Source organism: Peromyscus maniculatus, chromosome 20, assembly GCF_049852395.1.
Source record: "Peromyscus maniculatus bairdii isolate BWxNUB_F1_BW_parent chromosome 20, HU_Pman_BW_mat_3.1, whole genome shotgun sequence".
Classification (NCBI taxonomy): Eukaryota; Metazoa; Chordata; class Mammalia; order Rodentia; family Cricetidae; genus Peromyscus; species Peromyscus maniculatus.
This window is the reverse complement of record NC_134871.1, coordinates 57,084,230-57,102,370: the sequence shown is the minus strand read 5'-3', so window position 1 is coordinate 57,102,370 and position 18,141 is coordinate 57,084,230. Positions and strand designations below refer to the sequence as shown.

Below are 18,141 nucleotides of genomic sequence, written 5' to 3'. Positions count from 1 at the left end.
ACAGCTAAAAGAGCCATCACTTTGGTCACCTGCCAGACCTACGTGCATGCTCAGCACCCCCAGAACTATGCCTCACCTCTCTGTCACTGCAGAGATGACCCCACCCTTACTTCAAGGCAAATATTGACCCTGCAGCCAACTGATTCCTACAAATTGATCCTGCATCCCTCAGGGGTCCCCAGTGAGCAGACAGAGCTTGCTCAAGGAGACCCCAGAAGTCCAGCCTATCAGCCTCCCTCCTAGAGCCTAACAACCAGGGAAGGAATGGATGCCTGAAGCCTCATTACAACCCCCATAAGGCTGTGCTAGGAAGGAAGGTCGACCTTTGAGAAACTCAAGGAGCCAGGAAGCAGGCAGGCTGAAGCTCCCTCTGCACACTTTGGTTCCAGAGAACCATGACACCCAGATCAGACTGTAAAAGTACAAACACAAAGGCCCTAGGGGTGAGGACACCCCAGAAGCAGGTTTGCCACCTGACTGTACAAAAAGGCCCCTCAAGGAAGGGGACCAGTTGCTTCTAGGGCCATTCTTGCTGACATCATTCACATCCAGGCCCTCTGGGACTCCATGCGATGGACCTGGAGCTGATGATGCTCAGCTTAAGTTAACAGGCAACGCTGTCCTGAGGCCTAAGGTGGAAGTCCCCCAATGCACTGAGACCCACACCTGGATGGCCTACCACAGTTGTCCCTGCTGCACTGGAGCCCAGGAGCTGCATGAGAAAACGGGACCTAATGGGTCCTCTGTCCCACAGAGAAGGCATATTATGGCAGGGGTAAGCTCCTGTGTACTCTCCTGCCATAGCCAACTCGCAGCTCCTGGGAGCAATGGCTGCACCAGACTGGGGGTGGGTTGGCAGCTCCTTGTCAGCAGAGGCTGTTCCTTGACAAACCTGGCCTCTCTATTCTCTGAAGAGCCACACACAACGAAGAGGACAACACACAAGTCTGGGCAAGAGAAACATCAAGAGAGCGAATAGTGACAGCACTAGACACTACTGGTCTTAGTGTGGGCTTCCATTACTGTGGCAAACCACCATGACCATAAACAACTTGGGGAGGAAAAGGTTTGTTTCATCTTATAACTCGCCCTATCACTAAGCCACATCAGAACAGGAAAGAGAGGCGCGAACTGAAGCAGAGCCCATGGAGGAATGCTGCTCACTGGCTTGCTCCATCTACTTTCTTTTAGCACCTAGGGCCATCAGCCCAGGGGTGGCACCGCTCGGTTGATATGAGTGGGGCCTCCCATATCAATCATCAGATCAAGAAGCTGTACCACAGGCTTGCCCGCAGGCCACTCTGGTGGGGGCCTTTTCTCAACCGAAGTCCCCTCTTTCAAAATGACTCTAGCTTTTGTTATGTTAACATCAAACTAGTCAGCACAGTTGACCCCTCGTCAACTTGACACACAAACACTGTTGAAACACAACTAAGACCTCAATATTAATAGTATCGTAGTGGAAAACATTCCAACTTTTACAAGTCTGGGAATCTTTAATAATTAAAATACTTTAAATATTGAGCCTCTTTAAAAATGCCTGGTTCCCTTCAAAGGTCAAAGTTTCTCTAAAATATCCAAAATTTCTCTAAAATTCCAAAACCTCTTGACTGGGGGCTTCTGTAAGAATGAAAATAAGTTACTTACTTCCTTACTCTAAGAGGGAAGAATCAGGGCACAGTCACAATCAAATAAAAAAACAAAACAAAACAAAAACAACAACAACAAAAACCAAAAAAACAAAAAAACAAAAACCAAAAACCAAAAAAAAAAAACAAAAACAAAACCCAAAGTCCAACAGTTCAGGGTCAGTTCTCTTCTGGGCTCCCCCATAGAGCTTGGGTCACTTCTCCAACTCTGCCCTCTATAGCCCACACAGCTTTTCTCCCAGGCCAGCTCCACTCTGTGGCTACTCTTCTCCTTGGCAGTCATCCCATAGTACCAGCATCTCCAAAGACACTGGGGGCTCTGCAACTGGGATTCTCCTTCCTCAGTAACCATCCCTGGCCTCTCTTCAGGAACTCACTCTTCCACATGGTGCCAAGCCTCAACTTCTCTTCATGAGTCTGTCAATCCTGGGGAGTGCCCTGCATTTAAGGCTTCACATTCCCAAATAGCCTGTCCTGGCTTCTCATGGTGTCAAGTCTCACTTTGAGCTCTCTTTGACCTCTTCCAAATTGGTTCCACTCGGGAGACTCTTATGCATTGCCAAGTTTGGCTGTCAGCATGAGGTATGATTTTGGCCACCTCTGGGCCTACCCTCTATGTGCTGACTCTGAGGAAACACTTTTCAGAAGACTCTGCCTCAATGATACTGATCTTTTTTTAGTCACAAGCTGATTCTTCATCCCCAGATGACCAGAACCACAAATTCTTAATTCAAAATATCACACAAATGGCCCTGGTAGAGTCTTTGCTTCCTTCTGAAACTTTACAAGTCAGGCCTCCATCATTTGCACTGTTCTCAGCATTATCTTCCAAGATCCTACAACTTCTCATTAAGCTCTGAGAACTCAATGACTTTCCTAGGCCAAAATACTCCCATAATTTCTCCCAAAAAGACAGGTCCAATCACAGCAATACCCTACTCCCGGTACAGTTCCCATCTTAGCTATGGTTTCTATTGCTATGATAAAACACCATGATTATAACAGCTTGGGGAGGAAAGGGTTATTTCCTCTTACAACTTTAAGGTCATAGTCCATCACTGAGGGAAGTCAGAGCAAGGACTCAAGAGAGATAGGAACCTGGAGGCAGGAGCTGATGCAGAGGCCACAGGAGTCCTGCTTATAGGCTTACCCCCGTGTGGCTTGCTCAGCCTGACTTTTTATATCACCAGGGACCACCAGCCCAGGGATAGCACTGCCTACAAAAGCCAGGCCCTTCCACATCAATCATCAGTCAACAAGACGCACTACAAGCTTGCCCGCAGGCCAATCTAGTGGGGGCGTTTTCTCAACTGGTGTTCCCTCTTCTCAGATGACTCTAACTTGTGACAAGTTGACATAAAAACAGCAGCACACAGCTGGTGCATCTCCTCAAGGATCTGCCTGTAGTCGTCCTCATGTGGGTGGACTGGAATAGTTTGAAAGTTGTGTCCTATTACCCGATCTAGACCCATGTCTGCATGTGCCCTGTCCTCAGGAGCAGGAGACAGATGAGCAGGGCGCTGAAAGTGACTAGGGACATCCCTGCCCCAAGGTCTTCCTCTGTTTTCCAGTCACACTGATTATCACATGCAATCAGTCACATGTCTAGTCACATGGCTACTCTAAGGTAGCCAGCCTGATATGACCCACTGGTAAACTTTCTCTAAAAGATGGGGACCTCGGAGTCTGTCTGCGGCAGTGAACTCAGATGACTGTGAGATGGGGCTCAAGATGTGTATGGTGGGTCTGGCTTCCCACTTCTTGCCACACTGTTCCAATCAAGTGGCTGTTTGCTGAAGGAAAGGTCTAAGATCACTTGGGAATTGTGAAGGTTGCCAGCTGTGTACAGTGGATTCTAGATGGGGCTTCAAGAAGGCATCCAGCGGTGCCAGGGCCAGCCACCAGGATGAGCAGGATGCAGGCACCATCCAGAAAAGTCAAGCCTTCCTGAGGGATGCCACTTCCTCCAGACTGCCAATATTTGCGTGTCCTTCCCTGAAGGTGACAGTATCTCTGGTTTGTCATCTCCACGGAGGCACAGAGTGAGCTTCCAGACAAAGCCTACCCTTGAATTTAGAACAAGGTCCATCCAGGGAGCAGGGCAACCTCAGGGCAGCCAATGCCAAGCACAGGTGGCTGACCTCCCTCCCTCCCTCCCTCCTACCCTCCCTCCCTCCCTCCCTCCCTCCCTCCCCCCCTCCCCCCCCTCCCTCCCTCCCTCCCTCCCTCCCTCCCTCTGTCCTTCACCTATAAACACTGCATGGTGTTTGCAGCACTACCCACATGGATGTGGCCCTTGCTGTCACCTTGACACTTAGTAACCAGGTCACCAGCCTCGTGGAGGAGGAGGTCTGTGGTTTCCATCGCCCAGTTCACTAGGTGTACTCCCTCACAAACCCTCCCTAAGAGCCAAAGTAAGTGAGCGTAAGAACAGGGTGTCCCCATCATCCTCACGAGGCCAACGCTCACATCTGCTCTAGTTCCTTCGTGTGCCCCAGACCCCAGGTGTGGCCCCAGTTCTGAAGTGGACCAGTGTGGCAGTGAACCTGTGTAGTCACTCCCGGCCACCTGCCCCTCATACCGATCCCAGGGGTTCACCTTCTTCACAGGAATCCTCTCTCTATAGATGACATTGTGGAAATTTGTCACTCTTAAAGGACACACACACACACACACACACACACACACACACACACACACACACGACCAGGGAGGACACAGGTCACAGCCAGCCAATCACAGTGCTAAGAGGAGACAGAGGCAGGGTCAGGCCTTCCCATAGATGCTCGAGCATTCACCCAACTTGAAGAAGACAGGAGCAAAAGGGACCCAGGAGGAACAGCTGGAGCCAGGACCGTTGTGGCGTGGTTGCCTGCTTTCCTAAAAGGGCGTGAGTTACTTTATGCACCACCTGTCTGCCATGCTTCCCAGCGGCCACCGAGTTTGTCTTCCATTGATCTTCTGGCCCAGACTCAGGAACCCAATGCCTGCCTTTTGTTCTCACGAAGCCACACGCCTCTCTTCATCTGTGAAAATACCGTCTGCCCATCCTCTGGACACAGCCTAGCCTCTGTGGTATGCAGGATGTCCTGGGAAGACCTGGTTGCTAGGTGCCAGGGACAGAACGGGCAGCAGCAGCAAATACATGCCTTGGCTGGGTCCGTCTTCTACCATCCTTGCTCTAGATGGGAACACTGAAGGTAGAACACATGGGGTCTGCAAGCGTGGTGTGTTTTTGTGTGGGATGTGTGTGTGTGTGTGTGTGTGTGTGTGTGTGTGTGTGTGTGTGTGGTGTGTGTGTGTGTTTGTGTTGCCTATGTTTGTATGGGATGTGTGTGCAGTATGTATTTGCATGTGTGGTGTGGGTTTGTGTAGGATATGTGTATGGTGTTTTCACATGTGACATGCTTGTATAAAATGCATGTGTGTGTGTGTTTATGTTGATTATGAATGGAATGTGGCATGTGTCTGTGAAGTATGTGGTATAGTATTATGTATGGCACATGGTATATATGTGTTTTACATGGATGTGCCTATAGTCTGTATTTTTATGTGTTCTGTCTGTGGAAAGTATGTACAGATGTTGTTTGTATAGTATCTGTGTAGTATGCCCAGTGTGTATGCCCTGCTGCTACAATGTATATGCTGTGTGGACATGAACGTATGTGTGAAGTATAGCATGCATGTAAATGTGAAGTATTCATACATGTGTTTGTAGTGTATCCGTATGCGTACAAGGACGACATATATAGCATGTGTATGTATGTGGGGAGTGTGATATGTTTGTGTATTTGCTGTATGTTATACATACACATTCAGTATGTATGATATATACATGTGATATGCATATATAGTGTGTGTTCAGTGTTTATGTGTTGTGCTTATCTGGTGTATGTATATGTTCTATGTGCATGGTTTATATATGGCATGTGTGCCTATGTTGTGTGGGGCATTACATGTGTATAAGGTATTAATATACTATGTCTATATGTGGCATGTATGTGTAAGATACGGCAATATATTATGTATATAGCTAGGCTACATGTGTATGAGGTATTAATACATGGTGTGTGTTAACTTTACATATGCTTGCTTATATAGTCTGCAGTTTATGTATGTGTGATATGTGCTCATATGTAGTGTAGCTGTATGTCATGAATATATACACTGTGTGTGGGTAGTATGAGTACATATGGTGTTAATATGGGATATACATGTATATGTCCTGTGACAGAACAGAATGTGTGAATATGGATCATGAGTTTATGTGGTACATTTGACGTATTACGGTATGCATAATCTGTGTATATGTGTTGTGTGTTCTTGGTTTGTATACATGAAGTGTGTGTAGTGCCTGTGTATAGTCGGGTGGTACAGCATCATGCCTCATGGACAAGGGTGAATTAAGCCGCACATGATATCCAAGAGAAAGGTAAAGACAAGTCTTTGGGGCAGGGTCTGCGACAAAGGCCAGATGGGGCCTGTGGATGGAAAAAGGAGATCACATGGGGCCTCAGCAAACAGAATGATAGCTGACATCAGTGTCACAGGCAGACCTGTGGTCCTGTGAGTTTTTCATGGATGCTCAGGCCACAGGAGGCCATAGGCATTTCAACAGTACCCGTGGATCCACTTGCGGCTAAACACAGAGAGGGAACGGCCCCCACCATCACCCTCATTACCCAGCTGTATTTTTAATCAAGTTCATAATACATGTTCATGAATTTATATGCTTATGCAAATTACATACAACCGTATAAACATCTCGGTATTTAATTAAGATATAGTCATATGCATAAACACAAACACCTCACTTATTAAAAGGTCAGCGGTGGACATCCTAAGGCCACCCACTCTGACACCCTGTGCACACAGATATTAATACCATATATACACACATTCTACATACCTACCACCTGGGCTGAACAAGCAGCCAGTTCACCAGAGTCAAGGACTGGACCTGGCTTTCTAATACCAAGCTTAACGCCGGAGCAAGATAGAAGGTGGGGTTTCCCAAGATGCACAGGGAAGACCAGTCATGTGGTTATGCAGCTAGGCTCCAAGCTTGTGTTCAGATGTGGCCAGTGTGGTCAGATACCCTAGCACAGCTCATCTCTATGGCCACCTGTCTCTCAACGGTCTCCCTCCTGGCCCTGTGCTACAGAACCAGGAAATTCAGACTCCAGACTCCCGATTCTGGCAAGCTATGGAGAGCCAGTGCGCAGCCAACGCCATGACCAACTCCTTCCTGTTTTAACTTTTACAGTTGTCAGACATTCAGCCGGTGAGAATCCCATTATGGTGAGTGTGGGTTTTATTTAGGTGCCACGTGACACAAGAAGTGATCGTAAATGATGATAAAGGAGCTGCTGGTTATTTTTAACACTTTTCCAATCCCACCCCTCCCGAGCTGCCATCCATTTCCTCGGCCTCTCAGTAAAGCATACAGGAAGGCTAGGGAGAAACAGACCTTGGGTACAGGGAAGGCGCAAGCCCTGTCCCATCACATACCTGAGGTCCCCAGGAAAAGCTGAGGCCCTCTCTCTGCATGCAGCCCTGAGCCATGGAGCAGAGGGTAGGAGATCCAGCCCAGCTGTGGGAACTTAGGAGGACACAGGTCTGCAAAAAAACCTTTCCTGAAACACTCAGTCTTCACCTCTTCAGTACATCTCAGAATCTATGGAGGGGCTGAGCACAGCTCAGCCTCTACCAAGAACAGCCAGGTTCTTCTAACAGCCTCAAGCCCCTACCCAACCCCAGTGGTCCCCACCAGTCCCCACCCACTGCCACAGCCTCTCCAGGGACACAAGTATTTGTAACAGGCATGCTAAACTTTTAAAATTCAATTATATATATATAAATTTTATACATATAAATTTTTATTGTATGAACATTATGCCTGAATGTATGTGTGTTTGCCATGTGGGGTATGCCTGGTCCCCATGGAGGCCAGAAGAGAGCATCAGATTCTCTAGAACTGGAGTTATAGGTCCCAGGTTCTCTGCAAGAGCAACCAGTGCACTTAACAACTGAGAATCTGTCCATCCCCCTCAATGAATACTTTTTCTAATGATTTCTTAGGGCCAGCAATTGTTATGTTGTTTGAATTCTTTGTCCAGTTTTTAAAAGATGGTCCACAACTGGGAAAATGGGGCAGTTGGTAAAGTATTTGCCTTGTGAATGTGAGGGCCTGAGTTTGATCTTCAGAAACCATGAAATCAACAGGCAAACAAATAAATCAATTTAAAACCTGGGCTTGGTATTGTGGCTTGTAGCCCCAGTGCTGGAGAGAAAGATAGGATGGTCCCTGGGGCTCATGGGCCAGTCAGCCTAGTTTGTCAGTGAGTTCCAAGCCAGTGAGAGACCATGTCTCAAGGAAAAGGTGGTGGATACCCAAGGTTGACCTCTGCCTCTTCAAGCACAGGTACCTATGAACATACACACACACACACACACACACACACACACACACACATATGCACACACACACACACACACACACACACACACACACACACACACACACACACACGCACGCATACACGCACGCACACACATCCTAAAAATAAAAGTAAATAAACTGGTCAATGTCACAGATGGACAAGTGTCCTGGGATGGCTGTAGGTCTTGCATTGATGGTGCTAATTAGTGAACTCTACTGAGACACAACTGAGTACCAATGCCTGCCTGCACAGGGTTTTAAGTGTGTCCCCTTTCAGCCTGGCCACACCATGCAGGCTCACAGGATGTGCGCGACTTCCAAAGTAGTGAGCTAACTAAATAAATTAAAGTTGGATCCTATTTGCTCAATCAACAGCCATCCCTCAGAGCTGCTGAGGAAGATAACATTGGGTGAGGCGACTCTATGTTCCTGGGAATTAAGATGCTGGGACACTGTGCTCGTGCAGCCGGGCCACACGCACTCAGCTCACCCACAAGCTCTCGATATTAATCCGAGAGGTTTTTTTTTTTAATGGCATGCTCAGTTCATGCAACACTTGCCCAGCCATCAAAAGGATTTACAAGGACAGAGAGATAAACCTAAAATCCACAGCTAATGGAGACACACAGGGATGTCTCCTCCAGACAAAAGGGCTTGTGGGCTAAATCCCAGTCCTGTAGCCTTTGGACCCCCAAAGGCCAGAAATCCAGGTCTCACTGGACTGTTACTGTCTTCCTATACTGGTAAGTATCCAAACCAGTTTGTACTGCTGTGCCCTGGCCCAGGTACTTCTAAGATTTTAAGGATGTTTATAATCCCAGCTGTGACCCTAGCTCCATGTCCAGAGTCCCACATAAATAAGGAACTGTGGGCATCGCCTCCTGTTCCCTCCTCCTTCCATCCCACATTCGTTCTGCTCCCATGAGGCAGCTGGAGCCAAGCAGGGTTCCTGACACTGCATCACCCTTGCCCTGACCTGCTCTCACTCTAAGAAGCCAGAGAGCACAAACAAGCAGGGATGATGACCCTTGAGCAGGGTAGTTAGGGCACCCTGATGATACCTGAACCCCATGCTTTAGCTACACTCACCGGCCCCCAGCCCTCCGGCTGCCACCACTGAGTAGGCATGGTGGGCAAGACTGGTTCTTACAGAAACTGGACAAACCAGGGCTGCAATTAGGGGCACAATTCTCCTCTCTCCGGGTCCACAGCCCTATTCATCTGAGCAATCTCTGCGAGACAGGCCAGCCAGAGCGGGATGGATTAGCCACGGGGTAGCCTGTATCTCCACACAAAAGGCAAAGTGTGGAAAAACGGTTCCCTGGGCCCCTCATTCTTCACCCCTGGGGGGGGGGACCCAGATTTGTGGAAATGGCTATTTATACAGCTCTTTCCCACTCCATCCCCAGGCAACAAGTAACAATTGTCCAAGCTGCCTAGCTCTCTCTCTCGTAGCGGATTTCAGTCTGCAGTCCAATCCTCCCAGAAGGGCCCAGTGCCTCCTCTGGGAACCATGGTCTCCAGTCTCTCACTGAACACCCTGAGGCCTATCCTGAGGCTCCTGCTTCGGGTGCCAGAGACCAAAAACAACCATGCAAACAAGGACAGGAATGCCAGCCCTGACCTTTGTGACAGAAGGAAACAGCAAAGGGCACTGGGATCCAGGGTCATAGAAGCAAACAACTCAGGGTGGACAACAGGGGGGCTCACAAGTCCCCAAAGGGCAGGGTAAACACTTGGGCTTTTCCTCAAGAGCAGCCTCCAAGACACTGTGCCTTGGGTCCAATGACCCATGGTCAGCATATACAAACTCCTCTTTCACTCTGCCGTCTGCCACAACACGCACATGTCTATCCACACCAGATGCCCAGGCTTCTATAAAGGGCTGCCCTGCAAATCCACCCTCAGGGAACATCCCCCTCCACTTCAGAACACAGGTGCCAATGCATCCTGCCTGTGTGACCTCACACCCGGCCACCAGGGACACAGGGACTTACTTCCCTTTTGACCAAAAGACAGAATCTAATAGCTTAGAAGACTCTGTGACTAGTTTATTCCCACCAGGCAAGACAGAATGGGCCCATCCCCTGGGTCACATGACTCCAAATGACCAGGATCTCTTTGTAGTAAGCTGTAACTTGCTGCTTACTACTACAACAGGCTAGATTAACTCAGAGGAGCCATGGAACCTTAACATCCATGCTCTTTCCGAAGATGAATACCCCCAAGCAAGAAAGAAGCAGTGGAAAGCTTTGGAAAAGAATTTGTGGCCCAAACAAGGTCTTAAAGTATAAGAACCCCATGGCTTGGGTCTGGGGTGAACCATGCGGTGGTCCCCAACCCTCCCCTCGCTACACACACACACACACACACACACACACACACACACACACACACACACACACACACACACACACAGCTGCCTGGCAGAGGACACTAGGTGAGGACAGCTCTCTTGGGTGGGGGGTGTCTGAAGGAAATGACTCATATTTGCAAGAAAGAGTTATCTCAATAGCAGTCAATGGCAGAACTGCCCACTCATGAAGTAAGTTGCCTAAGCTTGAGGGAAGACTGGCCTCCAACTCCAAGAAGGGTCTGGGAGCTCCAGCTGAGCAGGCTCACCTGCCTGCAGCAAAACCTAGTTAGTTTCTACAAAGCGGCACCTGAAATCAAGGGGGAACAATGTTCAGGAGACTATGAGTGCTCCCTGGAATCCAGGGAGCTCCCAGTGTCCAGGGGCTCACTAGTTAGGCAGGTTAAGCTGCAGAATGTTGTAAACCCGTCTTCCTCAGGAACCTGGAGCTAAGTGAGAACAGTTGTAGGAATCTGCACTAGCACTTTCCAGGGCTCAGTGTTCCCTGCCGACCTAGAGGAGTGCTAGCCAGGGCAGGCATGGCCTATGGACAAGGGCACCAGCAATCACCTACAGAGGATGCCACCAGAGCAGGCTGATCCGAGAGGCACCAAGACCAAGAGGAGCTACCAAAGGGCAGGAAGTTTCCAACAGAGTGTCTGTCCACCATTTGCTGCCTGCCAGTGCTCACCAACTAAGCCAAAGGAAGGATTCTCCAAGGGTCAGTGTGACCACAAGAGTCCAATGTGTACCACACAAGTCTCAACAGACTCTCCAGAACTGGATGGGACAACTGCAATCTAGAGGGGACCAGGAGGGCAAAGGAACCAGAACTTAAGTGGCTTAGGCATTATCGTGTTGAATTCTGCCTACTTAGCCTGAGTCTGGCGGGTACCCGACCCAGCACGGAAAGCAGCCTGGGACATGGGCGCAGTTTTGCAGTCCTCACCCCTTGACACCTTTCCTTCCCCAGCCCCCAATCCATTCAGTCCTGGCCTGCTCAGCACTGGCTTCAGCCAGGCTACCAAAGTGGAGCGCTGGTGCCACCTACCGAGGGTCGATGGCATGCGGGTAGGCGCAACTGCCACCGAGCCTTGCGGGGCAGGGGATGACAACTGCAGCCTGGGCATAAGCCCGGGCTCCGGGACTACACCGGAGCTGGCCAGGCCCCAGCACTCTCGGGCTCGCGCCTAACCCGCGCCGCCCCTGAGCCCCGATGGGCCCAGGGGAGGCAGATCCAGCGCTGGGCTCCGAGAAGGCTCGCGCCACTGGCCACTCCGGCCCCGCATAGCCTCGGCCCACCACGCTGGCAGCGGTGGAAGGTGCTGGAAGCAGAATCACGCGCAGGGACCGCCGCGAGCAGTGCGGGGACCTCGCGCGCCGGGGACAATTACCTTCTTTGAGGAACTGCGCGTGAATCACCAGGACCAGGAAGCAGCAGAGCGCGGCCCCTGCGAGTGCCCAGAGCGCCTTCAGGAGCTGCATCGCGGAGTGCCAACTCGGCCGACGCCCCCGAAGTCGCGCAGCGAAGGTCCAGGCGCCGCATCAGCGCCCCGCTGGGTGCAGCCGCCGCGGCCGCCCGATCGCGCCCTCCATCCACCGCCAACGCCGCGCTCCGCCGCGACTGGAGGCGCCACTCCGGGAGGCGATCTGTGTCTTTTGGGCAGGGGGAGGGGACGGCGCGAGGGAGGGCGCCGGGGAGGGGGCGGGCGGGGGCGGGGAGGTTAGCAGAAAGTCTCGGGCCGCGGCGGCCGCCACTCCGGCCACTCGGCCACCATCGCGCGCTGCGGGGCGCCGGGGGCCCGGGCGCGGGGGACTGGCCGCCGCGGCCCCATGAATCAGCCCCGCCGCCGCCCCCGGAGCCGCGCCGCCAGCAGGGCCCAGACCGGCCGCGGATTGCGCAACGGCCCGGCGGGCTTGGGGGGTCCGGCGCGGCCCCGGCGCTGGTCGCCTGTCGCCCCGCGCCAGAAATCCGCGTCGCCTTCCTCCGCTGCTCTGCCGCCGCCGCCTTCTCAGGCTCCGCCGCCGCCGCTGCCCGCTCTTGCTCCGGCGGGGGGCTTAGGGGGCCGCTCCGCCGCCGCTGCCACCGCCGCGCAGGGCCAGCCTCAGGGCCGGGGCTGCGCACCGTTCGCGGAGCTGCAGCACCATCGCCGCCGTTGGCGCCCGCGCGGCCGGGCCGAGTCCGCCGCAGTCCAACTTGCACGGCCCAGAGCCGCCGGGCCGGTCCTCTTGCCCGGGACGGTGCCGGCCTCCGCACCTAGCCAGGAGAACGCGCCTCCGCCGCCGCAGCCGGGACGAGGCCGGGCCCAGCGTTGCCGCGAGCCGCCCGCGCTGGCTGGGGACGCCGGGGGCGACGCTGAGGGTGGCCGCGCCGACAGGTGGGGCCGGAGACGCTGCGCGCCTCGCCGCCCGCGGGACGCCGCTGCTCCGGTGCTGGTGGCGCGCGCCCGCCACTCGGCTCGGCGTCTTTGCGAGCTGCGGCGGGAACGGGAGCGCGGCGTGGGTCTCGGTCGGCCCAGGCGGCCAGGCCGCGCTGCCTCGGACTCTGGCCCGCGCCTGCCGCCGTCTGTGCAGCGCCGGGGCCGCCGAGCTGCCGATGCGCACTGGGCCGCGGAGGGGACCCCGGGGACCCGGCCGCCCTGCAGCGCCCCCGTCTGGCGTACCGGCGGGTCAGGTGGGGCTGGTCCAGCAGAAAACTGCGGGTCGGGCTCCACCTAGGTGCACTGGGGCCTCACTGCAGAGCGGCCGGGTTGGCTCCGCTGAGTGGGGGAAGAGCGAGCCCAGCCCCCAACCCGTTCCTACCCCAGGTCCTCGGAAGAATGCAGAACCAGAAAGAGGACCGGCGGGCGGGCTGACTGAGCAGCTAGATGAGTTTAGAGGAGGCTGCTCTCCATAGGCGGCTCCGTGGGGTTTGGAAACAGTACTCCCTTCCCCATCACCACATTGCATCCTGGGCCTCCTGTGCGCCCGCCTCCAGCCAGCTGCGGGACACCCAATAGCACAGGCACGGCGGATGCCCACAGCCTGCCCCAGAAGAAGCTAGCAGGCATTTCCCTGCCGCCGCCTCCATTCTTCCGCAAGGAAGAGCCGAGCGGTATTTGTATCTGGAGGCCCAGAGCTGGAGGCAGTGCTGTCCTTTTTAGAGGGTCCCTCCATGCTAACCGCAGCAGGACCAGCACGGTAGGCCTGAAAGCACTTTTGTCTGAATCGAGTTTCAAATGCCCAGTTCAGAGCTTCGGGTAAGAATCAGGGGCCCGTGTTTGGTCTGTGTGTCGTTCAGGGGTGGGGACTGGCTGACGTCTGGGGCTCACCTGCTTCACATAGAGGCAGCTTTCTCTCTGCACAAGTGAGTAGGTGATATGCAAGGAAAGAGGCCAGTTCTGAAGGGCTCTTAGAGGTCAGATAGATCGAACTTTATTAGGGTGCGTTTGGGGAAACTGAGGTCTGCAGTCGCAGGGTGGCCAGCACCATTAAAGGTAAAGCAGACTGGCCACCAAACTTGATGCTGTCTGCCTGACCAGACTACTATGCCCACACCTGGGCAGAGGAGGAGCTGTTGGGAAGCAATTTGTCTCTCTGGCTGCCAACACCCCTCTCCCACCCCAGAAGACAGCTCGGAGAGATAGGAGTTAGTCAGAGCTTCCCTCCCACCCCCAACCAAGCAACTAAACAATTCAGGATCTGCCATGGAAGAGACTGGCCATTCTCTTGTACAGTTCCCTGGAGCCCCTTCATCAAATAATTGCCCCCACCCCACTCACTTATGTCCTCCTACACATCTTCCAGCAAAGCCGTCCTTGCGGCAGCCTCAGGATCCTGCCCTGTCCGTCTTAGGAAGTCTGACCTCCACCAAGGTCGCTGGTCTACACACCTCACCTGGAACAGTGTGCTCCGCCTCAGAGGGCTCTGAGTCTGGCAGGTGCTCATCACGCACACAGACTTGGCCCCAAAGAGACGGCAACCAGGAAAGAAGGCCCACCCACCCCTGACATTTGCCCTGTCCCCAATCAGGTGCACATCAATTGAAATCCTGAACACTGTTCACTATCTAAAAAGAACTAACCCTTTGAAGGGTCTCTCTGGAAACTGAATGTATAAAATGGAAAGAAAGTTCCCAAAAGAGATGCATGGCCCACGGATGAATTCATTCCCACTGGATAGAGTGTGTGTATCTCCAAGTTTAAGGACCAGGGCATCCTTCCCCAGGTGCCAAGCTTTCCTACTGGGCTGGCAGGCAGCGCTGCTGGTGCCCTTCACAGAAACCACAGGTGAAAAGCAGAGAGCCTGTGTCTAGCACCCGGAAGAGCAGGTGAACGGTGCAGACAGGGGAGCCCATTGGGCATTCAGCTTAAGACAGCAGCCGGGTAAAGGAAACCATTGCAGGCCCCCAGGAGGGGAGGACACCAGACCAGGGCAGTGGACATAAAGGAAAAGACCCTTTAAAAAAAATCATAAGACTGTGGCAGTGCTGAGAATGTAGATCAAGAGCTTGAAAGCCAGGGAAATCCTGGTGCTGAGGTCTGGGCAGAAGAGAGGGGTCATGAGGATTGTTCCTTCCTCCAGCCACAGCACTTGGGATGCCAAAGAGTTGGCACCATTCAAGGGGCCCATCCAGCCAGCTGATGGAAGGGTACTTAGCCAAAGAGCTGCATCACCAAAGGCTCATGTGGGTGAGGCTCTGTACCCCAGTATCGGCTGCTGCCAGGACAGTTACCTGAATAGACTATGTGGTGCTGTCCAAAGAGGGGACAGTCTCCACATGCCATATGCCTGAGGTATGGGAACCCTGGTGAGGGGAAGGGAGTGTTTTATTTTACATGCCTCTAGGCAAAAATAAAAAAAAAAATGAACATTGCCTTCAATTAGGCATGTGGGCAGTAAACACAATAGTTTAGCTGTAACCGTGACTTTGTCACCAACAGAAATCACAGGTATTTTCATATCAAGTTACAGATCTATGGCTATCATAGTACATTGCTTATGTTCACCATTATTTCAAATTACAGTCATTCTAAAGCTAGGCGTTTATGTAATGCTTTAATAAAGATGCAAACATACCCTTGTATCAAAATGTTTTTTTTTCTTTTCCATTTGATAACTGCATTTAATATAATTGGTTTTCTTAGTAATCTTGCGTATGTTTATGCTATTCTAAGACAGGTCCCATAGACTCCAACAGTTAGCCAATCACGCCCATGACCTCTCCCCTCCTGGAAAGTCAGGGCTGCATTCATAACTGGTGTGGAGTGGGGTGGAATGGAGGGAGGACCTCAATGCAAACCAGCCTAAATGTCTGGGCACCACAGTGCCCTGGATGTGAAATTCATCAGGCCAGTCCATTCTGGGAGAAGCCGCTTGCCCCTGGACTCCATGCCCACTTCCAAAGGAGCCTATCTGCATACCCACACTCTATTTACAGAGAACACAGGCAGTCTCCTGACCAGTCACTTCATTCTGTCCCCTCACTGTACACTCAGATGTCCAAGCTTCCTATTAGAAAGTATGAAGTCAGAAAAAAAGAACCAAGGGGAGGAAGTTGTAAGAAACGGAAGGGCTTGCTATATTCTAAACCAATCTGATGGGCAGACCCAGAGCCAAGCAGCCATGAAACCCTGTAAAATCAAACAGAAGAGTGAGTCAGTTCTGACCCACCAAATCTGAGGTGAGCTGACAATGGGCTTTTCTTCAAGATTGCTGCCTTTCCCTTGAGAGCAGAATAGTGTCCTCCTGTGCTGGTGGGAAAAGACAAGGCACCAAGGTGCTGACCAGCCCCTCTGTCCGCAGAGTGCGTCCTATCACTAAAGGCTGCCAGAGGATCCATTCCACCCACACCCCACAGGGAAAGCTGACCCAGCCTCCAGCAGAGGAAGGAATTACAAGGAAGAAAAAATAACCAGGAGACTTTTGAGATGCAGAGGAGTCCTGCACGAAGATGCGCTGGGCCCTGAAATTGGGAAGAATCTCCTTCAAGCGGCAAACTCTTCACAGTAAAATACCACGCCTCTCTCTTTCTCTCTATGGTTCGGGTCACTGGCATTTTCTGTGGGAAGCTCCACAGATGGAACAGGACTGGAAAGCCCCTGCTTCTATACAAGTCTGAAAACCAGCTTGCAGACAGATCTCAGAGAAATCCCAGCAGCTCTCTAAATGTAGAGTCCTAAACTTCGATCATTAAGATTCCTGTGCTCGGAGGCGGTGGGGACCGCTCAGTGAGTATCAGCACTTGCTCTACAAGCAAAGGGATCTAAATTTGAATGCCCAGCATGTTTGGAAGCACAGACAGGTGGATTTGCCGGGATAGTCAGCTTCCGATTCACTGAGAAACCCTTTCTCAAGGCAATATGATGGAGAGGAATAGAAGAGGACACCCAGCATCCTGCTCTGGCCTTGACATTTGCACATATGGGCATGCACACACATGGGTATGCACACCTGCACACTTATGTGTATGCACCACACACACACTACACACCGTGTATACAACACAACATATTAGTACACATATATGAATGAATGAGTGGATGAATGAATGAATGAATGAATGAATGAATGAATGAATGAAAAAGTGGGTGTGACTTGGACACCAAGTTGTCCAGAGAGCCAGGGAAAGGCAGGGTGAGAAGAGAAGAGATCTAGGCTGTCTTTGAGAGGCAGCCATGGACACAGGCCAGGAAATTGGGGGGCAGCAGGTCACATGGGAAAAAAATGAGGAAGGCAGACTTCAGCAGGGCGCTGCCTTCAGTGAGCAGGGTTGGATAAGAAAAAGACACATACCTAATTCCCCAGCAAGTGCTGCAACCTCAAAGTGGAAAGGATGTATCAGCTTAGCCACTCAGCAGCACATAATGAGCCTCTGAGAGGTCCAGGCCTTGTATGAACAAGGGACCAATGAAGACATCCAGAGGATGGAACACAAGAAGCTGGGTTGCTCCTGCCCAGCAGGCTATCTAGGTTGATGTGGAGGTATACATATGCTTACAAGCAGCTTATGAGCCATGTGTTCATTAGTATGTGCATCTTTACCTATAAGCATGTCTACAGGTATGCAGTCACAGTGTCTGTGTGTGCTCACATGTATATGTGTGTACCAAATATGCACAAACATTTAGCTTCGTGTTCATATGTGCACACATGTCTAGGTATATTCCTATGTGCACAGCTGTGGCTACTGTTTGTGTTGGAGAGAGGTCATTGTGCATCCCTCTTATGTCTATACATGTGTGTGCCACTATGCTTTCTCTAGAAAGCCACTCAGATATTTTCAAAGACACATTACCTGGAGACCATGGTCTTCCCTGTGACCTTGCATCTCAACCACAGGGTGTTGGCATCAGTAGGATAATCATTCCTTGTACCTTCCCTATCCTTCCACCCACTCCCGATCTCCTTGGCACTGGGTGTGTGTGTGGGGGTGTCTTTCTCAGAATTAGGGGAAGGCCAGCATGCACAAAAAGCAAGAAAGTCGTGGCCCATTGCCCACTGTTGGCACTAAACAAAAATCCAGGGACATTTCTGCACCCTTCTTTCACCCAAAATGTTCTAGAAACATGGTATCTCAACAACCACGGTGGGCAAGGTGGGTGGGGAGGAAGTCAACTCCCACTTATACACACCTGCTATCCCCAATACCATTCGATAGATGGAGCACACAGGCAAAGAACACCCATTACCAGGAACCTGGCTTAGATACCCATCCG

The 18,141-nt window shown here is 51.8% G+C and overlaps 1 protein-coding gene across 4 annotated transcripts in view; it reads right to left on the bottom strand.

Moving 5' to 3' along the window:
• Window positions 1-18,141, bottom strand: part of Tafa5 (TAFA chemokine like family member 5) — a 212,803-nt gene that overhangs the window by 123,858 nt on the left and 70,804 nt on the right. The window contains exon 1 of one of the 4 annotated variants that reach the window (XM_006986079.4): window positions 11,839-12,208. The exons of 2 other annotated variants lie outside the window; for them this stretch is intronic. In XM_006986079.4, the coding sequence (XP_006986141.1) occupies window positions 11,839-11,929 (91 nt within the window). In that variant the 5' untranslated portion in view covers window positions 11,930-12,208. Of the gene's footprint in view, window positions 1-11,838; window positions 12,209-18,141 lie in introns of those variants that run through there. One more of the 4 variants, XM_042265523.2, reaches the window with a different exon arrangement.